At 38.2% G+C, this 24,110-nt stretch overlaps 1 protein-coding gene across 5 annotated transcripts in view; it reads left to right on the top strand.

The window, feature by feature from the left end:
* Nucleotides 1–23,754, top strand: part of Akap11 (A-kinase anchoring protein 11) — a 42,514-nt gene extending 18,760 nt beyond the window's left edge. For 3 of the 5 annotated variants that reach the window (XM_057785779.1, XM_057785781.1, XM_057785780.1), the window contains exons 4-12: nt 1,504–1,551; nt 3,160–3,294; nt 4,648–4,918; nt 5,455–9,871; nt 12,494–12,649; nt 14,481–14,567; nt 15,268–15,314; nt 18,515–18,675; nt 20,182–23,754. In XM_057785779.1, the coding sequence (XP_057641762.1) occupies nt 1,504–1,551; nt 3,160–3,294; nt 4,648–4,918; nt 5,455–9,871; nt 12,494–12,649; nt 14,481–14,567; nt 15,268–15,314; nt 18,515–18,675; nt 20,182–20,322 (5,463 nt within the window). In that variant the 3' untranslated portion in view covers nt 20,323–23,754. The remainder of the gene's footprint in view (nt 1–1,503; nt 1,552–3,159; nt 3,295–4,647; nt 4,919–5,454; nt 9,872–12,493; nt 12,650–14,480; nt 14,568–15,267; nt 15,315–18,514; nt 18,676–20,181) is intronic. The other 2 variants (XM_057785782.1, XM_057785783.1) reach the window with 2 other exon arrangements.
* Nucleotides 23,755–24,110: the final 356 nt, after the last annotated feature.

The following is a 24,110-nucleotide window of genomic DNA, read 5'->3' on the forward strand; positions in this document are numbered from 1 at the left end:
GTATAAAATCTAGGAACATAAATATGTTTGAAAAAAGGAAAGAAATAAGTGCGTATGTTTTAGGGAGAGAAACTATATTGCTATTGCCTGGAAACGTTATGAGAAACAGGCTTCTATAGGTTAACAGTTTGCCAGATGCCAAGAGAGATGCCCAGAGGGTACCTAACACTCCACTGAATTAGTAGCCCTAGTTTGTGAGAGTAAAGTGTCAGGGTAATTTTAGTTTCTGATTATCTCCTGAGTCTTCCGAAAGGAGTCAGGGTGTTCAGTGTAGTTTCTGATTATCTCCTGAGTCTTCCGAAAGGAGTCAGGGTGTTCAGTGTAGTTTCTGATTATCTCCTGAGTCTTCCGAAAGGAGTCAGGGTGTTCAGTGTAGTTTCTGATTATCTCCTGAGTCTTCCGAAAGGAGTCAGAGTGTTCAGTGTAGTTTTACATCTTAACCATCCCACTTCTCCCCAGTGTGTTAATTGCTATTTAAATATTTCTAGAAACAGCACTGATTTGGTAGATAATTCACAATACTTTTTCCAAAAGGAAAGGTGCTAGTATGATGACAAGGACATAAATATACATTTAAAAAATTGCTTTTCAGTCTATATTTTTTTTCAGTCTAAATTGGTGTACTGAGAATAAAAAAAAAGTGAATGTTGTTTGTCCTGTGAGTTAGGGAGAACAGAGGACAGCAGTGAGGAAAATAAGGTCATAGGAAACTTCCCAGTTAATCACTGCTAGCTAGTTTGGTACATTGCCTTTCAGTATTATTTTTCATGTTTATGTTTTTTTTTTTAAAGAATAAGGGAACAAATTATGTGCATATTATATATTTTTTTGTAATTTGTTCTTTTTACTTAATTATATATTTCCTTGTGCCATTAGAAAATGCATAGAAATCTGATGTCTGTGACCTTGTGTTGGGAGTAGCTGGAGGGTGCTGAAGGGAGAATCACACCCAATGATGAAGGAGCCTGGGGGTTCTACACAAGGAAGGTCTCTCTGAGAAGGCTCCTGGAGGAAGAACTTGTAGGATGAAGAGGAGCCAGGCCTAGAAGTGCCTGAGGAAGAGAACATATCAAGGGGATACAGAGGCCAGAGCCTTAAGCAGTCATGTACAAGACATATGTTAGACCTAGAAAAGGGGTCCATGGGATTGAATAAAAATGAGGGCAGCTTGAAGGCATCCACTAGCAACACTTGGAAGCATGGACAAGTGGCATGACAGTGGACAAGGACAGTGATAGTGGGAAAGAGGGCATGGCAGTGGGGATGGGGACAAGTAGGGATGTTGAGCTATGCTTTGAGGGTGCAGTTGGGTGAGTTTGCTAGAGGGAAAGGTGGATGAGGGGTAGGAGTTTCGAGAGCTACAGTGTGATGGAAACCATGATCTTTGGAAGTGCTACCTGTCCTGTGTACTCAGCATACTCTCTGTGCTTAATCAACACTCTGAGACAAGACTTTAAAAGGTAAAGTAATGGAGAGTTCTTTTTCTTTCTTTTTTTGATTCAGGTCACATTTCTGGGATTTAATGAAGAAACAGATGCTGCTCATATACAGGTGTGGTCAATTTATTGAATTGGCAAAGACTGGGAGAATACTTAAAATTTTTTGAGATTTGAAAATTTTACTTTAATGATCAAAATTTACAATTTTAAGGTATCTTTTAAAGTTAAAAGATAAGGCTGAAGCTAGACATAGTGGTGCATGCCTTTATTTCCAGAACTCAGAAAGCAAAGGCAGCCTAGCCCCAGGCTGTTCTGTATAATATGTTCCATTGCTGCACAATGAGTCCCTTCCCTTCACTCCGCACCCTGTCTCCCCCAGAACAAAAATGACATTTGAGATCAATATTTTGAGTGTGTTATGTACATTTTCACTTTCAACATTTTTATTAAAGATTATTCTGTTGTTATTTTTGAGACAAAGTCTTGTTATATATCTGTGATCTGGCCTTGAACATGTAGAAATCCTGCTTCAGCCTCCCATAGGTTGGGATAACAACTGTGTGCTATCATGCCTGGGTTTTTGCCAATAATTCTGCTATGGAAAGGAGCTTTAGGTTTGACTATCAAAATCATTTAGCTGAAAGCTTTAAACCACAGGCCATTTTGTATGCGACATTTGTATATTTTAATAAGTTTCATAATTTGACTTTTGCAGTAAAAATTCTTGTATTTTTATTAAAGTAGAATTAAATATAAGAGATCAAATTTGTAAAGTCTCACTTTTTACCCTTTTATAAATTAGTGCACATGTTTCTAGCCTGTTTCATTTAGCTGTTTATAGAGGGATGAACTTTTGAGGCCAGTAAAGGAAAGCTTGACCAGTTACTGTAACTGCAGTTCTTCCTCGTGCTGCAGTTAGACATGGCGATTCTATATTAGTTCTTTGTGGTGGCTGGAACGAGCAGGCAGCCTTCCTACGGCAGGTCACAGTCTCTCCAGACAACACAGAGATATAACTGGGTGTGCAAGACTGATCGAGGGTCACACTGTGAGTTCAGCTAGGGCTGCACAGTTCCAGACCAGCCTGAGCCACAGAGTGTGACTATCTCAAAATCAAAACACAAAGACACTTGTAAAGTGTTCTATTGGTCCTTAGGAGGTGCAGACAAGATCATATTTACAAAGCCACTACTCTCTGTGGGTCAAAGACTTGACTGAGTCTTGAGCTGGAAAAAAAAAAGTTACTAAAAAAAGGAGAGAAAGTGAAAAAGAAAGCTAGCTTTTCTTTAGCCTTCATAAATCTTTGAAGGCTTACTACAAGACCTTCAGAAAAAATGGACTTGTATTTTTACAGAGTTAAAACTCAAGCTTTGAAGAAGGGTGTTCAGTAGCTTTCTGCATGAAAAACTAGTCACACCAAAGGATTTCTGGATGACCGTTGCTAGAAAACAATTAGATGTTAATGTCATAGATGTATGAGGAGCCCTGTTAAAATTGATTAGGTAGAGCAGCAGCAATGTGCTTGAAAACTATAAATCAGTTCTAAATAGCCTTAGTTTGCTTTATTTTTGAGTTTGAAAAATGGCTCTCTGTAGATTAACTGTATATGTGCGCTGTTATGAAGCAGACAGTTTATTGTGATATGGACAGTGTGTGGACACCTTGACAGTGTTATTCTGTAGTGTTACTCATTGGTGTCACTGTTATTATTTAAAACTAGGATCTAGCTGCAGTTTCACTGGAACTTCCAGACCTTCTGAATTCACTCCATTTCTGCAGTCTAAGTGAAAATGAAATCATTTGTATGAAGGATGTCAGTAAATCATCAGCTGTAAGCAGTAGTCCTCTAAATCAGGTAACTGATAGATCATTTCTAATCAGGTTTTTCAGGGCAGGTTTTTACTATATTTGCTCATTAATAGTGAAATTTTAAGTGGCTGGAGCTTTTCTTGTTATTTTAATTCAGTCTCAAGAAAATGGTATTGATAAAAATCTAACAAAACATTGCCAGCGTTGAAGGATAGAATAATTTTGATCATGGCTTATAAACTAAATTCCCCCCTGTGAAGTTCTCTCAGCAGTATGCAAGCACATACTAATTTTCTAGTGAAATGTTACTCTTCAGATTTCTTTGTATAATGTGTGTGACTGCTCCTATTTCATGGCTACCCCATATTTACATGTGTTCCATGCTGCATGTTCTAGCAAATGGACTTTCAGTTAACCTTCTGGCTAAAGATTTCTCCATGTAAAATGGAGAATGATATTATTTTCCTAAGACAGTCTTTAGTTCGTAAGTAAGTATTTTTGATAATGTATGAAAGAAAAATGCTTTGCATTTTAGGAAGTATGATATTTAAAATTGTATGAATACTTTACAATTTGGAGAACTTATTGTAGCTTTAAAATGCTGCTTTGCTAATCTTGAGGTCTGATGATTAGAATTCTACCTTGTTTCCTGGATCATGTTGTTCACTCATATATATTGGCTTTATTTGCTGGGACATAAAGAGTGATTATCTGTTATATTTGGTTTCTCCTTTTTAAAAATAAATTCCTTATCAATGTTTGCATTTAAAAATCAGTATGCATAGGGAAAACTAATGGCTCGTGTTCTTAATCAAAGCTATAAGCAAAATTGTAAGTTTTAATACTAGAGAAATATAAATTAAAAGATAAGAATAGTTCTTTTTTGGTAGGGAAGCTGACATGCTGGGAGCCATTGGAAAATGGAATAACAAGTAAAATAGATCCTGGATCTATTTTTAGATAGATCCATATTCCATATTTCCTATAGCTCTCAAGCATTCACAGTGTAGTGGGTGAGTTTGGTAAATGATTAAGTAAGACACATTACAAACATAGACACTAATATAGAAAAAATTAATTTCCCAAGAGACTAGATTGACAGTAGGTTCTTTGATATCTAAGGAGATAGAGAGGGAAGAATCTGAATACATGGGAGAAAAAAAGATTGTTAAGGAAAAAATTAAAGTGAGGTTTAAATGGAAAAATAAATATACTTCTTTAGATAACTTTAGAAAAATTAAATACTTAAAATCATTAAACATTGCAGAGTTAAAGTACCGTTCAGGATGCATGCATTTCTTGTTCCCCCTCCCTCTGGCTTATTGCTAGGCTTTACTTCCAGGTAATATTTTATATTTAAACTTAAAACTGATTTTTATCATCTTTCATCTCTCCCAAGAGTCATCATTCTGGAATGCTTTGTGTCATGAGAGTGTCACCTACATCACCAGGACTCAGAATTGATTTTATCTTTAGTCTCCTAAGTAAATATGCTGCTGGTATAAGACACACTCTGGACACACACTTGCATCAGAAGCACCACCTTGAGACCGCTGATGAAGATGAAGATGATGATGATACGAACCAGTCTGTGTCTTCCATAGAGGATGACTTTGTCACAGCCTTTGAGCAGTTAGAGGAGGAGGAGAGTGCAAAGCTGTGTAATGATGGTGTGTGTCTTTTGCTGGACTTTTTCCTAGAAATAGATTGAAGTTGAAAGTTTGGTTTTGAAGTTTTAAAAAAGACTTAACAGTTGAAATTTACTTTGAAATTTGATCCAATTTAAGCATTTTAATAGTTTTACTTATTACAGAAGAGTTAATTTTTCTGTGATATTTAAGTTCATTATTAGCTACTTTTTAATTTGCTGTTTCTCTTCTTAGGTAGTATTGTTCAAGCCTTGTTTATCTTGGACCCTACTCTCTGAAACTTTGCCATGCTCAAATGTCAAAACAGTTAGCTGGCAGTTACAAGTAATTTTTCTAACATAAATGACAATAGGTCATAGATTTATTTGAAGGCATAGGGTGAAATGGGATTGTTTTATTAAAAGGTACGTTTGTTCCTGGGTGTTAGGGAGAATGAAATTTCCTATACTATACTATACTATAGGAAACATTTATGATGTAAATATTTTGTGTTTTATGTCAGTTTCTTAAAACAAGTTTTTAAGAGTAACATAAGAACTTTATTTTTTTCCCGTTAGAAATAAATATTGCTACACTAAGGAGCCACTGTGATGCTGCCTCTCAAACTACTTCTGGTCACCATTTAGAAACCCATGATTTTAAAGTGCTGGTCAGTTATGGACCACAGAGGTCATTGGCTAAGCCTTCATCTTCACATGTTCTGGGACGCAAAGAAGCATCTTCTGTGAAAACATCAGTTACAACATCAATTTCAGAGCCCTGGACACAAAGAAGTCTCTACAGGTCACCCAGCGCTTCAGATAAAGGCAGGGACACACAGCAGATACTCCTTCCTCCTTCGCCTGCCAATTCCTCAGAGTCTGAGTGCTCCAGCCCAAGTCCTGTAATTTTTCTGGATGAAGAGGGATACCAAAAAAGCTTAAAAGCAAAACTTGAGCTGCCTGAAATTCCTGTGACAAAAGATGATGTAGAGGATTCAGACTCAGAAGTGAGCGAATTTTTTGATAGCTTTGATCAGTTTGATGAACTAGAGCAAACTTTAGAGACTTCTTGTCCATTTATGAAAGATCCTGGCATGGGGAAGCCATCACAGAAGATAGGGCATAGACATGAGAAATCTTGTATGAATCCTCAGAAGTTCAAGTTTGAGTGTCCAGCTCTTCCAGCTAATGTTAGAAAGCCAACTCCACGAAAGCCTGAGTCTCCATTTGGTCACCTGTGTGATGCTCCAGATTCCCCTCGTCCAGTGATGGCGTCAGAAGACAGTGGCTTGTTTAGCCCTATTCGAGCCTCTGCTTTTAGTCCTCCTGGAAGCTGTACTCCTGCTGAATGTTTTTGCCAAATGGATACTGGTAGAGATAGGATTCATGAAAATCAGGATCCCTTTTATTGTACTTATGAAGATTATGCAAATAATCTTTCATGTGAAGTACTAGGCTCAGTTCTTCATTCTCAATGTGCAAATGCAATGTCAGATATTAATAGTATTAAAAGGGAAGAAAATTATACTGTAGCTTTTAAGCCTGGGAATTCTTATCAAAAAAATAAATGTAAAAATAAATCTTCAATGATTACAGACAGCATTCAGAAGTTTGCAGCAGATCTTGTAGGAAAAAGCTTTGGCAGTGCATTTAAAGACTTACAGAAAGGAGTTTCTTCATGTACCAATGCATTGTGCCACTTGGCTGTCAAATTGACATCATCTGTTTTTCAGATGGCATTTAATGAACTTAGAAGACAGTGTGCATTTTCACTGAAAGAACGAGCCATTGGTAGCCTGGCTAGTTTTTTGGTAAGTGAAGCCTTATCAAATGCCTTGAAAGATTTACAGTACGTGAAAAAGCAGATGTTTACAAACACAGTCGCTAGGTTTGCCGCAGACCTTGCAGAAGAGCTTGTTTTTGAAGGCATCATGGAGGTGTGTCAGTTTTCATGTCCTCCGACACCTGCATCTCAACAGTGTCCATCATTTGACTTTGAAGACAAAGCCGTGAAGTCTTATGCCAAAGATTTGTCTGAATCTGTAATACAAGAAGCCTTCATAGAACTGTCACAGACAGACGTGACCTTCACAACGAAAGCAGCAGTTAATGTTTCTATGGGTAATGTCAAGTATGTGAGTACAGAAAATGTAGTGCCGCCTACACAGACCTGCACGTTTTCCTCATCCCTTAGCAGTCAAGCAGTTACGATGACAAAACCAGTACAGGAACATAAGAAGGAATACACGGTGCAGCAGGCCTTGTTTTGTACTTCGGGAATTGTCACTTCTATACCAGTACCCTTGGCAGGTAGTGCCCTTCTCCCATATCACATTTCATCTACTTTGTATCAGTCCAGATCTCATCTCTCATTAGAGGATAGTAAGGCGAATGGCGGTTCTACCCAAGAGCACATCACCACAGAAAACAGTGAAGATGAAGTGGATTGTCTCAGAAATACCCTTCTACCTTCAGAACTCAACCCATGTAACCAGAAAGACTTCAGGCCAACCAACGGTGATACTGACATACAGAGTCCTTCAGAATTAACTAGTGGTCCTGTGATTATTAGCAACTTTTCTGCAGGAATGGTACATACAATAGTCAATGAGTCCTTAGAGTCCATGACAACCTTCAAAGCTACAAAACCTGTTGATGCACACGCAGATTATTTAACTAAAGCAAACGGAAAAGCCTGTCCTCTTTCCCTTTGTGACCAAGCAGCACCACAACAGAGCAAAGCTAGCAATAAGGACATGTTTGCTGAGCAGTTATCGAAGTCTATTATTAAACATTCCCTGGATAAAAGCAAATCAATGCTTCCAAATATAGATAACAAAACAGTTAGTAAGGAACGCATGCCTGTTCTTGGGGAAGAATCACAGTTAATCTTGGAGGAATCTCCCAATGACTTTTCAGATCACTTACCTCATGGTTCACTCTTGGTCGGAAACCATTGTGTTCCAGAATGTAAAGATTCTGTGGGTTTTGGATTTTCTTTAGAGACACTCCCACCTTGTCCAATGATGACAGGTCAGAAATCTGACTTGAAGGAACTTGTGAAGGATAAGCCAGTGAACAAGCATAATGTAAATAATACTGCACTTGAGCCCTTGTCTTTTGGACAGGAAAACTCCTTCCGTCACTCACATGCTTTATCATCTGCAGTGCTTACTTGTGTGGATGGTTTGCATGTAGAAGATAAACAGAAAATCAGAGACAGAAACGGAATACCTGATACCCCTCCATCAACTCCTTTAGTACCATCTCAGACTAGTTCTGAATGGGACATCAAAAAGTTAACCAAAAAGCTCAAGGGGGAGTTAGCCAAAGAATTTGCACCTGCAACACCACCTTCTACCCCTCACAACTCCTCTGTTGGTAGTTTGTCTGAGAATGAACAGAATACTATAGAAAAGGAAGAGTTCATGTTGAAACTCATGCGATCTCTTTCAGAAGAAGTTGAGAGCAGTGAAGGTGAAGAGCACCCAGAAATGGATATGAAGTCAGAGTACTCAGGAAAGAAAGTTCAGTTTGCAGAAGCATTAGCTACACAGATCATTTCTCTTGCAACTGAGATGGCAGCCTCCCATTTAGATCATGAAAGCGATCATGAATCCAGGGTTCAGAGTCAAAGAAGTGTGCTATGTACTTCTCTAAATCATTCGGATGAAAACATACCGGCATGCAGTTTTGCAAGTGATATGGTAGCTGATGTCATTGCAGAAGCCACGAAAATTGCAAAAACTAGAAGTTGTATGCTTTTCAGGCAGGAAAGGAACAGTTGTCATGTTGATGTTAACCAAGTTAAAGGAGAGAAGCTGAATGTGGAGAATATTGCACACCTGAGAGAAGTAGATCAGTTTGTTCTTTCCTTACCAAGTTGTACACCAGGTCTGACATACAGGTACCCCAGTTGTGAAAGTGTGACTGATGAATACGCAGGTCATGTTATCCAAGTGCTTAAACAGGAAGGTGGCAATGATGAGCTAATCATGGACCAGTATGCCAGTAGGCTGGCTTATCGATCTGTCAAGTCAGGAGTGCAAGAAGCAGCTAAGACAGTAAAAATGAAGTGCAGTTCAAAAATGTTTTCACTGCACAATTCTCATGTGAAAATAAACAAGGAGCATCATCAGGAAGCAGATAAAAAGAGACAAAGAAAAAGAAATGGCAGCCATCTTTGCAAATACCAACCGTGTGAACGGACACAGGATCCATGTAGAAATGAACTTTCTGAACTACACAGTTTTTCAGCTTCTCTTGCTAGCATCATAACAAGAGATGTGAAGAAACAGCTGACAGCACCTACAGTTGACTTACCACAATCCTTAACAGAATCTTGTCTTTTTGAAAAATCTGGATGTATTGACAATGGCGAGAGTATTGTTGGACCAGAATTTTTGAAGTCTCGTCAACCATTGCAAAACCATGAATTCTGCCAGAATACAGGCAGTTTAAGTGGACATAGTCATGGGGAGAATATTCAAGCTGTAGAACAGTATGCTAGAAAAGTAGTGGATGACACTTTAGAGCAAAGTTTAGGACCTGCAGTTTCCCACATTCCAGAGACCACAACATCAGCAGATAGAATCACTTATGCAGAAAAATTGTCACCACTCCTAAATGGAGCTTGTAGATACTGTGACCTTAAGGAACGCCATGGTTGTGCCAGAAGTCCCTCTCAGCCCCCTTTAAAGCAGAGTGTGTGTACAAGTGCTAAGCCAGGCTCCCATTCGAAACTTAGTAGCATCCATCTGAAATCGAGAGTCTTTCATCTTGATGTTCCTCAGATTCATGTTAATCTTGATAAAAGGGCAGTGCTTGCAGAGAAGATAGTTGCTGAAGCTATTGAAAAAGCAGAGAGAGAGCTGAGCAATACCAGCCTGGCAGCTGATAGTGGCATTGGACAAGATGGCATTAGCTTTGCTGAGAGCCTTACCACAGAAATCATGACATCAGCTGTGACACATGCGGAGCATGTTGTTAGCAGGTAGGTTTCAAATCTTCATTGGGGCCTTGTGATAAAATGAAAAGCTAACTTTTCCTCTCTGTCCACATGTGTATGGCTTCATATCCTGTGCATGGTTGCCATGTGAAGTATTTGTTTCCCAATCCTTTTTGAGGGACAGTATCATCCATTTACAGGGCTGGAAGATGAGTGAGAGAACAATGACCTCAAATTTATGGAGCTAAGAAGCAGGTAAAAATAAAGAAACAGGTGAATTTTATTCACAAACTTAGACTCGTATATTCACTACTCTGAGATTAACGTCTGTTCTGTGGCAGGAGAAGCTTTCTACATGTGACGTTGGACTGTTTTTATTCCTCCTCCCCATCAGAGCAGTTTCATAAGAGGAAGCTAAGTGGAAGTTCCTAAGCCCTCACTCCAGGACCTGGCAAATAACTTTGCTATTCTTTCTTCAGAATATTCATTTTCTTCTTTAGATGTGGTTAATGACATGCCTTGAGTTCTTTCTGTGAGCTTGTCTTTATCCAGGCTGATATTCGCACAGACTTTCTTTGTACTTCTGCTCCTGTTTCTATTCTAGCACTTGTACCAGGCTTTTCTAAGCACTTTTCAAAGTCCATGTGGTTGTATGGAGTTCTGTATCACAGTTTTATAAAGTCACAATGATTTAATGTTGAAGAATGATTGATTCAAATAGATTATTTGCTAGGATATTAACTGAATGGTTTCACTAATGTTCCTTTTCTCATAAATGTTTGATTAATGAAGGTAATCATAATAGACTATATAGTAGAATGTCACAAACCCATAATATTAGCTCACCAGGGTGCTATATGAATATCAAATAGGAAAGCATACTATAGAGGAATTTTAGACCAATAATAGACTTTATTTTCAATTACTATGAGCCCATTTACCTAAGTCATTACAAGCCCCCTTTTTAGCCTCCTCCTGTGGGTCATTTTCTTTTAGAAAAAATAAAAAGTGGTAGGTAAGAGGAAAATTTGTTAAATAAAATAAAGTCGTGGAGCAGGGTGGCTGTGTTTGGAATACCGAACTTAACTGAGTTGTTATATCTTAAATACAAAGTGAGAATTGCCCAAAAAGTGGAGAGGGCAGGGGCAGTTCAGGGCTTATTTTAGGTTTTAGGGATAGAAAAGAAATGAGCTTATATTATAGAAGAATAAGACAAACAGCAGATAAATGAGCTGAACAAAGACAACAATAGGCATGCTAATGTGGACAGGCAGATGGTCAGGAGGCCTCAGCCATGTACGGAGACCTACAGGAATGCTGAGAGTGGAAGATAGAGTCTTCCCCAGGTAGGAGCATATCAGTTGGTTATCCAACACCCAGTGGTTAGCCCTGAAACATACGAGGAATACTCTACAGACAAGCAGCTTGAATTTCTGTATTTAGAAATGTGTATGTCTGTCCATATACATACATGTATGTAACAACAATAAATGAAAAAAAGTCACGAATTTGGAAGATGATAAGGAGGGATATATGAGAGGAGTTGGAGGAAGGTAGGGGAAGGGGGAATGTTGTAATTATAATTAAAAGAAATATTTTAAAAATGCATATTGCAAGTTCCTTAAGAAAGGGAGTGTTGTTAGCAGAGATGAGCAAGAACTGTTGGGGCTGGCTTGCATTTTTGAATTGGGTAGCAGAGAAACAAAACTAATGGAGTAACACTTAAGCCAAGAACCAAAAGTGAAGATAGAAAAGATGATTGGGAATCTGGGCGTGCTGGAATCCATGTGAAGAGTTGGAGTGCATGTGTGTGAGGCAGTGGAGACCTTGTGTTGAGTGACTTGGGGGACTGTAGGTGAGAAAGTGGACATCATGATTGCTCTGAAGCCAAAGGAAGGTTTGATGAACTAATGGTTTTTCTCTGCATACATAAAACATCACTATTGAGAACTGTGTTGAATACACACACATACACACACACACATATATACACACACACATACATACATACAGATGGGATAATTATTATAGTTGCTCTAAATGGGCTTTTTTATCATGTCATAAAAATATGAATGTCCCTTCTTTTAAAAAAATATATTTTTTTAAAGATAGGGTCTTACTACGTAGCCTTGGCTGGCATAAAACTATGTAGACCAGGCTGGATTTGAACTCAAAGAGATCTATTGTCTCTGCCTCCCAAGTGGTGTGATTAAAGACCTGTGCCATCACTCTCTGCTAAGAGAGATGTTTATGATTCATGTTCTGAAGAGATTTGTCTAGTTTGAATATAGGCCAGGTTGACACAGCTAGAATTTCAAATTTTTCTTGTTCTAAAACCAGCAGGCGTCTCCTTCGGATGCAAATGAAGGTCCTATTTTTACAGGGCAGATGATGCGCTTAGACCTTGTAGTAAGGTGCACTTCTGAGAAGTGTGAACTGCTGTAGAGAGAATGCAGAGAATGATACCCAGGATGTCCCCGCCTAGCGTGTGGCTCTTGCTGTGTTGTTCTTCAGTCTCATTGTTTGCGGGTGCAGTGAAGTGTTCAGGGGATGTCAGTGTGACTTGGAATATAATTTCATAGAGTCATCTCTATCATTTTGCCTCCTTGTCAGAATCTATGATGCTTCTGTTATTTTTAAAATTATTACCATGTGCTCTTTTCTTAGTTCAAAAGAAATGGAAGATTTTCCATCAACTGAGTCATTTGGCAGCCAACAACTGAACCTCAGTGTTGGTGAGGACAGTACTGGTAGCTGGTCCAACTTAAGTTTTGAGGATGACCATCAAGATGAAAGCAGCAGTTTTCACCATCTCAGTGAAAGGTAACTGATTTAATAGCTAATTGTGTGATAAAGGTCTTCAGACTTCAGCAGAGTGAACAATGGGTTTACATTATTATTTGGAAATTCTCAATTTGGCAGTATGTTCATATTTCTAGCATTATTTTATTATTCCAAGTGTGCCTTTTTGGTTTGGTTTTATTTTAATTCTTTTTGAGGGGATGGCTTTTGTGGTGTTGCTCAGGCTGATCTTAAAGTGAAGTTTCTCCCTCAGCCTCTTGGGCTGGATTATATTATAGGCTGTGGATTATACTGTTCTGCCTGGCTTCTAAAGAGCATTTTATTCTTTCTGTTACTCAGATGTACTTCCCATGTTTATCTAATACTTAAATGATGGATTTTTATTACTGACTAGATTGAAAAATCATTGTTAATAGAATATGGGCAAAAAATTTACTTTTGTGCTTTTCTTTGTTTAGAGAATCATTTTTTTAAAGTAAAAGATAGGACTTGAGGTTGTTCTCTTTTGTTTATAGTTGTGTGTTCTGTGCTTCTATATTTTCTGTATTTTCGTTTGCCCAATGACAGACTAATGGTAAAACTTTGGTTGTCTTTATGGTTTTATAATGGAACTCTATTTGAGGATATGTTGAAAAGATGGCTTAGTTTTATTTTTATTCTTTAATGCATTGTAATTTGTGAAAGTTTGATACTGTTAAAGTAAAAATGGGTAAGTAAATTACTTGAAAATGCTTAGAAACTACTTATTTTAGGTAATCATGACTTTGGTTACCTTGACAACATTTCCTGATGCACAAGAAGTGAGTTGATGTTAAAGAACCAAAGTTCAGCTTTGTATAGATGATGACCAGCCAAGAGTAGGAAGTAAAGCTGCTTGTCACTGCAAACTAATGTGCTTACTAATTATTTTAATAATTAGGAATGATTAGAATTTTTAAGTTGCATCTTGAAAATTTTAATCTGAAAAAATATACTGTAATTTTGTTTTTGAATATGGTTGCTTTTTTCCCTTTGCAAACAACGCTTTGCTGCAGTTGTAGATAGAGTTGCCTCTTTGTTCTTTTGGCTAGGTGATAGAAGAAGGTAGAGCTGTGTGTGGCATCGACTGGCCAGCCAGACAAGCGTACTGCTTAAATAAGCCCTCTTACTCTAGCTTTCTTCTGAAGAAAGTATGTGCTGTTACCACCTGCTCCCTATGTGTAATGTAAGAAATAGAGGTAATTGGCATAGCATTGTAATGAGAAAGGAATGGCTGAGACAGTCTCCCCTACACCTTATCATTGTTTTTGTGTACTATTCAGAAATACCAGAAGACCTCAATTTAGGTCTCTACTTTTTAAAATTTTATCCAAACTGAGAAGTAGGAAAGTGTATTGCATTTTTTGTTCTTGTTTTTTATAAATTACATGTTAAGATTTGCTGTGAGATACTAATTTTATCATTTGTCATTCTAAAAATTCTGTTGTCTTTATCTACAAAACAAATGTACTTTTAGAATGCTTCCATGATGTTTTGAGGACAATGCAAAGAATCCCTAAGCTGCAATGGTGGAGCACACCTTTAATCCCAGAGCTTGGAAAGCAGAGGCAGGTGAATTTCTTTGAGTTCAAGGCCAGCCTGGTCTACGGAGCAAATTCCAGGACAGCCTACACAGGAAAGGCTACACTGAGAAACTCTGTCTAGGAAAAAAAACTCCCTAGTCGGCAGCCCTGCCAGTTACCCTCTATGGAGTAGCAGTGACAGTGTCTTGTCCCCTCTGTGGGTGCTCCACTCCACAGGCGCTGTCTCAAGGAAGCACAGGTGGTCTTCACTATTCGTTTTCTAGTTCAGCTCTGTTCTTTTCTCCCTCCAGCAGTAATGGTAACAGCAGTAGCTGGAGCAGTCTTGGTTTAGAAGGAGATTTGTATGAGGACAATTTATCCTTTCCAACATCAGACAGGTTGGTCCAGTTTAGAAACTTAAAAACTGATGAGTCTTTCACCACTAATGCATGATGTCATGTTCTTAAGAGAATATGTATCAACCTGCTTTTCTCCTGAATTTTGACATAATTCTGCTCGATACATTTACATCTAATGAAAGTTTCAACTAGCTAAAATATGACTGACATCTAATTGCAAAATGTGTGACTGTTTGCATGGGTTGCTCTGCTTGCTATTTTTCATTCTACCAATGATTTCATTAAAAAGAGCTTGCTTCCTACAGGATTTCTGTTGTTTTTTTGTTTTGTTTTGTTTTCCTATGTAGTTTAATTTCATATATAATTAGTAGAAAAATTGTTTTAAAACATTAAGTGGCATTCGTAGAAACAGTAATGCTTCATTATTCATGACATTCTGTGATATTCAAATAGTATATTGCTTAAAACCAAATTAGAATATTTCACCTTCATTTGAAGTTGCTTGGCTTTAAATGTCATGATAAAGAGAGGCTTCTATAGGCACTATGTGCAACCTGTATTTTAACATGAAATAATGTGAGAAGCAAAGCTTCATTCTGATTGTCATTTCCTTCTTTCTAAATGTCATACGTCATATTGTAACATTTTCATTCCTTACTACTTTTCTGAGAAGTGGTTTAATCCATTAATAATTAAGCCTTTTTTTTTTTTAACTGCTTCTGTTGTTTTCTTTGAAAAGTGATGGACCAGATGATAGAGATGACGATCAGGAGGATGGTGTGGAAGGTTAGTCACAATTTGCTTCTCTAAGCCTTTGTTTGTGTAAGTCTTCATGGTTTGTATTTATGCCACTTACAGATGGGTTTTGGATTGTTGGTATGAAACACACAAATCACCCAGTCTCAGAAATAAAAAGTTTGAGGAAGAAGCTTAGGATATATTTTTCTTTCCAAAATTTAAGTCTAAAATCCTTACGTTACAAAATTAATTTATTGTAATTACAGCATTTTATTTATTACTCTGTGTTTTAGTTACTTTTCTTGTGGCTGTGACAAAGTGCTTTCAGAAAGGGAAGGAGTTTCTGGCAGGGTGCGTGGCAGTGGGAGCTGTTGGCTGGAGGAGGGACAGACAGGAAGCCAGCAGGGGCAGAGGGGCTGTACTACTCAAAGGCCCACCCCTACGGACCTGCCTCTGTCAGGCCCCAAATAATAATTATTTCACAATGTCCCAAAATAGTGCCACTTACCTGGGGACCAGAAGTTCATTCAAACAATATCTCTTATGTTTTCCTTCAAATTGGTAACTTAGAATTGGTATTTTTCTCAAATTTCCGTGAGCTGAAAAGTAAACATGGAAAGGCACTTTAAATGTTCCCTCCCTTCTCTCTCTTCTAATTCTGAACTTACATATACACATATTTGAAGGAAGTAATCCTTTCTTTAGTGAATAGAGTTCTTACTATGCCAACATTAGGTATCATTGACTGTAGAATTTTGAACATGATTTGTGATCTTAATTCATATACTAAAATATCCAATGAGCCTAGAGACTTCTCACACCAAACCTGTTTTCATTGTGTTCAGATAGTTTTTGTATGCCCTCCTCATATCTTTCTTAAAGTATAAAAATGATAATAGTTTCTATAAAACAGCACATCTGAATTAAAAATATTGTTTAATATAACTATTAATATTTTGAACTAGTGAAATTTTGTTGTTTCTTTAGAAATAAGAAAACTGAAGGCTCAGGATGGCTTTGTGTGTTCTATATTGGGAGTACAGCCCTATACCCTCATGCCACAAATGTAGGCGCACTGAGACACTGACAGATGCTCCAGAGGATTTCTTGAGTAGAGGATATAACCCCTGAGTTTCCAACCAGTTTGTCCACAGTGCTCTTGTTCAGGGAAGTTGCATAATAGTTGTTAAGCCGAAATTCTCAGATTTAAGATTATTGCTATTTAAAAATTTTTAAATGACATTTATTTGTTTTGTATGATGCACATGCATGTGCACATAGCTGTGAACACTTGACTGACTCTGTTCATGCTTCTCACGTGGAGTCAGTTCTCTCCTACCATGTGGGACTTAGGATTCAAACTCAGGCTGTCAAGCTTGCCAGAAGTGCCTTTACCAGCTGAGCCATCCAACTAACCCAGATTATTAATAAAGCTTTATCTTTATTTTATGCAAATAGATGTTTTGCCTACATCTGCCTGTGTAGTACTCAAGAAGGCCAGCATCAGATTCCTCTGAAACTGGAGTTCAAACAGTTAGGAGCTACCATGCGGGTGCTGGGTGTCAAATCTGGCTCCTCTGCAAGAGCAGCCAGTGCTCTTAGCTACTAAGTCATCTTTCAAGTCATATTTATAATTTTTAGAATTAGTAATAATCTAGGTAATATTGGCCTTTAAAAGTCATATACTTCTCCCTAATAACTCTCATGGATATAATTATTTCAAAGACTATTCATGAACATATGCATGCCATGTTATTACTGTTATTATTATTATTACCTAGTTTTTATTTAACTAACTTCGCTAAGGAATGATAAAGCAAAGAAGTGCAAGTTAATAAGAATAAAATAATTCATTAAAAGAACTTATCAGTGGGCCTGAGAATTTTTTATGTTTATAAGTAGAAACCAGGAGGTTAATTATATGCAGTTGTGTTATTCCTCAGCTCTTGACATCATAGGCATCTCTCATATATGAAGTTACATCCAGCTTCTAAATTTGTTCCATTAGAAGATAGATTGGTTTAGATTTACAACTTCAAAATTAGGGGATTCCTACAACAACAGATACTTGCTTTTTAAACCTTCTTTTAAACCTACCTCCCTTCCTTCCTGTTAATTTATTTTGGTTAGGAGGCATCAGCCCTAACCTCTGTTGAAGTTTCCCATCAGGTGGGCAGCCAGCATGCCCTAACCAAGGAAACCCTAGCAGTGTAGAGAACCACTAAGTGACTAGCTACCAATCCCAGAAACACTGCAGGCTTTACTAAGGGCCTTAGACACTGTGTCTTGTTTTATAGTATATCAGACCTCCTTTAAAACAAACAGACAAACCGTTTCCTAAATTAGTTCTTGATGTTTAGCATGTAAAATCATGGATGGATTTCATGTGTTTTCTGAATATATATTATACTTTCCTCTTACTCATCCCCGTCTCTCATTGTCCCTCATTCCCTGTGGTCCTCTTGTGTTCCTTCTCCCTAACGTGATCTTCCCTTCTGCTCATGTCACATGACTCCCATTACCCTTGCTTCCCTCCCCCTTAAGATTATTTTTCTTTGCCTCTCAGGAGTCTTCCTTCTACCTTCATGACTCATACAGACATACACATGTGCATGTATGTATACATGTACATATTTAAATGTTGATTCTGCATAGGAAAGGAAACATACACTAGACATACTCTTGATTGAGACTAACTGGCACAAAGGAAGAAAAGATAAATTTCTGAGAATACTGTGAATTAAAAATAAAGGGTCGACACAAATTATAAAAATGATTAGTAGTGGTCTAGAGTTCCATATAACAGAAAAATATCCATCAACATCAACATCTCCAACTGGTGTGCAGACTGTCAGCATGCCCTTGATACTTTTTGTACTCAGTCATCCTGAAGCAGGAGTATCCAACATGGTGTTGGTTCCATCAGCCAGCTAGGCTATCTCCTCTGGATTGAAAGCATCATTCTCATTAACAAGAAAATAAACTTGAGAGCCCTGTCTTTTTATATTATATTTAAATTCACTTCAAACAATATTTTACATTTGTTCCATGTAATAATTTGTAATTTGTTCCAAGTAAACAATCAATGTTATTCCTTTGTTTTAAGCATTATTTTGTCCTTAAGACATGCTTTATTTGACATTATGGTATAGCTAAGGAAAGCATTCACTCAAATCTTTAAATTGAAACCAGAGTTTTGAAAGTTGAGTTGATGAATTTCACTTCATATTGTTTAAATTTATTGTTAGATTTGCAACAGAATGGAAAGACTATGCTAATCATGAACATTGACATGGAACCAGGAGCAGTAGATCCGCAACTAAGGATTATTCTTCAGTGGCTTGTTGCCTCTGAGGCTGAAGTTGAAGAACTTTATTTCCATGACTCTTCAAAGAAGGAATTTATATTAGTAAGTACCTCCCTTCTAGAGTGGTTGTGAAGAAATAGTAACACTATATAATAATCTTACTACATTGTTGGTTAGCAAAATGCTTGCTGTTTGCACAATATTAACATGTAGGCCATGGAATCTCACAGTTGGGATTCAGAAGTCAGCCCTGCCGCTTTCCAGTAGGTGTAACCTTGGAGAGGGGAGTCAGTGAATGCCTTGGTTTTCTTAGTTGCATTGTGGGATTAGAGGATACAGACTTACCTTGCAGGTTTATGAGGATTAATTATAATACTCTAAAAAGAAGTGTTAACCCTAACCTTAAAATTTAAATGTCAGTAATAAGCAGCTAATGTATTCTTTATAAAAGATCCAGCTATTCTACTTTACTGATTCATAATCGTACCTCATTAATTAGGTCTTTCTTATCCCATGCAAATGGAAGGCTGGTATAATGAAAAACCAATAACAGAGTAGATAATATACTTTTCTTGAGTATTTTTAATATGTACCAAGCATTGTGTTAATAGGGATTTTCAGTTTGTAGTTTTACGAGTGTTTCTCTCCTGCTTTTCCTTATGAAAATTTATATTAATCTTACCATAGACTATAAAACAGTTCAGGGAATAACCAATATAGATTGCTTCTCTTGGCTTGCTCAGTCTGCTTCCTTATGGAACCCAGGACCACCAGCCCAGGGATGACCCCACTTACCATGGATGGGCCCGCCCCCATTGATCACTAAGTGAAAAAAATGCCTTACAGCTGGATCTCACAGAGGCACTCCACAGCTGAGGCTCGTTCTTCTCTGACAGATCTAGTTTGTGTCAAGGTGACACAAAGTCAGCCAGTACACTGCACATCTTTGTAAAATAAAAACATTAGGAAAATGTAAATCAAAACCACTGCACTCTTCACACTCAACAGGGTAACTGTCATGATGGGTACTACCAAGTGTAGGAGGATGTGGAAATACTGCATCCTTCCTACAGTTCTTAGAATCTACAGTGGGGAAGCTGTTGTGGAGAACATCTGACAGTCTGTGTGGGAGTGCATAGTAGGTACGAAGTAAGAATGTGCTATAGGCCTCTAATCCCAGAACTCTGTAAGTAGAGGCAGGAGGATTACTGTGTGTTTGAGGCTACCCTGGGTTAAATAGGGGGAGTTCTGGCAAAGTTAGGGATACATAGAAAGACCCTGTCTCAAACAAACAAACCAGAACAAAACAAAGAATTTCCTGCAGACGGTTTGACTGCACTCCCACACAGACTCTCCACTCCAGGGTTTGTGTCCTGTTTTTGGCGATCCTGAGGTGCCATTCTGTGGAGACATGCTAATAAAGGGCAAGAGAGGAAAATGTTCAGTTTGGGGAAAGGGTGGTGGCTGAGGGGACATCTTATAACTGGGAAAGAATAGTTCATTGTCAACAGCAGGGTTCCCAGTTTTGTCTGAAGATAAAAATGAAAAATAATTGTTAAAACATTTTCTGTTGATGTGTGTTAATGTCTGTTAATCCTTCTTTCTTAGCTTTCGAAACAATTGAAAGAGAAAGGATGGAGAGTGGGAGATGTACTGCAGTCCGTGTTTAAATACTACGAAGTGCTGGAAAGAACTTCAAGTGAGGAAAGATGCAAGTCGCTGTTCGATTGGCTTTTGGAAAATGCCTAGGTCAAACTCCAGACCAGTATATTTTATTGTTTGTTTTCGGAAGTAAAGAAACTGATGTTTAGTATAGTTAGAATAAAATTAAAATGCAGAATATTAACATTTTAATTGAATTGAGAGGAAAGAAGCCTTTTAAATGCTTTCTGTCATCACACTGTATATAGTTCATACTTTTGTAATCTTTGTCAGAATATTCTCTTATTCTTCTGTACATGTCTTTGTGTTGTGATGCTGAGAAATGTCTGTGAAGGAGGATCTAATGCTGAGGCTGGGGGCGTTGCCCAACAGCCTTTGTTTGGATCTACTTAGTGCTGCTGCAAACAGGGCTGAGGCGGCTGGCCTGGCCCAAGTGATGATTTTGTTCCTTTGGAAGCAAGTGCGACTGACGATAATTCGTCTGACATCAAGGAAGAAATCAGAGGCTGGTATTTTGTTGTGTGTTTATTTCTGATAAGTTTGTAATCTTTATGTACTGTTCTTTTAGAACAGTTATTTCCATAGTACAGCTATTGGTACTTGTAGATTTCCCCAGACATTTAATTCGTTAGCATACACGTAGTGATTTAGGATTCTGTGAACACCGCGAGTGAGTTTCCTTAGCCTTCTTCCATCAAGTGACGTTATTTGCTACTGCTGCCTGTCATCCTGGAATGAGAAGGGGGGGGGGTGTTGTGAGAGCGTGTGCGAGAATAAGCTTTAACCTCTCCACCAGTTTATTTTCTTTCACTTTAGTGTTTTCTCAGTTAGAAACCCACTGCTAACATTAAATAAAATGTCTAAATATTGTGCAGTAAGAATTTTGTCTTTTTGATTTATTCCACAAATGAAAATTCAGGTTGTAAAACACATTGAAATTTTAATAATTAATGTGGAAATATACTCAAAGAAGCCTAATAATGATCTTCAGCTTTGGGTTTTTGAAGAAGAAGAAAAAATCCCCACTTCCCCAAGAATAATTCTCTTTTAGCATAGTAGGCACCCTCCCTGCACAGCAGACCTAACTGTTTTGTGATGTTCCCATACATCGTCTTTGGCTGAGGAAAAGCAAGTTGATGTGAGTGAGGTGACCCAGGCTCTGTGTCAGGTGGGTCTGGGATGTGCAGATGCTGCACACATTTCCTCCACTGAGAGTCTGGAATCAAGGGTAAATCAGTTTTGTGGGGCTGTGGTTTTTCTCTGCCCTCCCCAAGATCTGACTTCCTAGAAGCTGCGATGAGTAGGAGACAGCACCTACCAGGCGCTCAGATGGACCTGCGTTAGTAATTATGGTGGAGAAGTGTATTGTACAAGAAAGCCTCACCTTCCTTTACTCCAGAACCACATTATAAACTCTAGTTTTTCTCAGTGTAACATAGAAACAAGGCCAGCCTTAAACATACATTTTTCTGTTTTCTCAAATATTTTTCAGTTTTGGGAAGTGCAGGGAAATATATCCAGGTGTGCTTTTGTGCATTGTGGGCTTATACTGTACTTGTACAAGAAAATATCACACTACACGTATGTAATTTGCGTGTATGTATTGGTTAGATTAATAGCAAAACTGAGTTCTAAATTTCTTTGAAGTGTAATTGGCTATGTATTGGTTTTATAAAACGGAAACTGCTTTAGGCTTGTTTATGTTAATGGTATAATCATTTGAGGCAAGCTTCCCCTTATGTTCCTGTTTTTTTGGCATTTTGGTGAAGCTGCTCTGTGCTCAGTGTTCTTTATTTAAATGCTACCTGCTGACAACAGCCAGAGGCGCTGGCCTGAGTTGTAACAATAATAGTAGGACTCACATTGTGTCAGTTCTGTGCCGGAACATGGAGAACGTTAGAAGTATTGGTAGGGCGAGCAGATGTGTGGGTCGTTTTCCTACAGAAAGTGTTTGCGTGTCGAGCAGTGCCATGGACCAGGTGCAGTGTAAAGCAAGCTGTTGTGAAGCCTTCTGTGCTTTCCCCAGACTTGCTCCATCCGTTTGCGTGTTCAGTCTTTGGGGCACCTCTGTTGAGGTAGCTCTGTCTCACAGATCTTGTGACATATTTGTAATGGACATTGTATACTGCCATCATGTACACTTGGCTCCCAATGAAATATATTTTACTGGACAATGTTAAACTTGTGATGTACAGTGAGCTGATTCTTGATTTGCCAATTTTAAAGGCGTGCTGTGATGGACAGAAAGTGAGAGACCCCTGCTGAGGAGCTTCTGGACCGATCTCACACTGAAATAGCAAGCGCATTTGTTTGTGTCCATCTTTGCCTAAGTCGACTTTAAATGACATTTATATGTTATTAATGTTGATTTTGGAAAGTATCTCCTGATTCAAGAGAAATGTCACCAGAAAACCACAGAAGAAATGGCAGTAGATATGGGCTGGCTCTTTGTGATGTAAAGCTGACTTTACAGCAGCCTTCAGTGATCACATATAGTATCTTTGTACTTTGAGAAATGCTTAATTTATTCCTGAAGATGTTTAATGTGAATTAGTTCAGTTCATGCTACTATGATTCTGCTTAGCAAAGGGTTTATGTTGCTGGGAGGGAGGTTTATGTATTAAATGCACTGTGTAGAGTGCAGATACTTGACCCATTTGACAGCCGGCAGCTTTGACAGTGGTGGTACATGTTCTCCATCTTTGAACCCGGAGCCATGCGACTGCCTGCTATTTCTCCACAGCTACTATCACCAGTTTCTAATCAGTGTATTATTTTGTAATTTTTCAGAGAAATCTTTACACAGAGTTTAAATATGCCGAGTCCACACATGAGTAGGGAAAATGCTTTCCATTTAAAACCCTGTCTGCCTGTCACCAGCACTTAAGAAGTAGAGAGTATCTGAGAATTGGAAGGGCCGTACTCAAGCGAAGTGCGTCTTTCTCATTGTCAGCACAGCCCTGTAGGCATCCCTTGTTTCCTGTGCGCCTGCTCTGCACAGGCGGGTGCGGTGCTGGTCACTCCTGCCACTTTATTTATTTATTTTGACCATTTGTACATTCCTTCCATGTAGTTAGAGCTGTTATTCTTCAAGTTCTTATTTCAGTTTGTCGTACGGTTTGAACACTATTTAATGCCAGGCTTATATGTTGCTGAATTCTTGCTGCCTTTGGTTACTTGTGCCGTTTTCAAAGTAATCCGCATTCTTGTTCAGTTACTGAATATTAAGTAGAAGCTACTTTGAATAATTGTGGCCATTTGTTTGGGTTTGCTCAAGTAGTGCATTAAGGTCTTATAATGTGTAGTAGTAACTCTTCTTTTTGCTTTTGAGTAATTTAATGTTCATTTACCAAAATAGGAACTTCGAGATGCATTTGAGTTGTTTTAGCAGTGGCTCAGAAAATGTTTCAGAAATTGCTTTTGTAATAATTTGCAATTAATTGTTCTTTTCACTTTACTCTTGTTCAAGCCTGTGATCTTTCCTCTTCCAGCTAAGAATTATTCAATAAATTTAAGAAATGTCAAGCTGTGGTTTTCATTCTGTAGCATGGTGTTCATTCTCTGTTGAACTAAAACAAAGGCACTCAAGAATGCTATGTTAGAAGACATAAAGGGCCACGTGCTTATGTCATGGCTTTGTTTTGTATTGTATTCTGAGTCAGGGTTTCTCTGTGTAGCTCTGGCTGTCTTAGAACTCTCTTTGTATACCAGGTTGGCTTCAAACTCAGAGATCCGCCTGCCTCTGCCTCCCAAGGGCTGGGATTAAAAGCATGTGCCACCATGCCCACCTTATGTCATGGTTTTTGAGGGCAGGTGAAAGTTAGGAATATTTTAGTTGAACGTTAGATTCTGTCGATTTCAGAGATGCCATAAGG

Source organism: Chionomys nivalis, chromosome 12 (assembly GCF_950005125.1).
Source record: "Chionomys nivalis chromosome 12, mChiNiv1.1, whole genome shotgun sequence".
NCBI lineage: Eukaryota > Metazoa > Chordata > Mammalia > Rodentia > Cricetidae > Chionomys > Chionomys nivalis.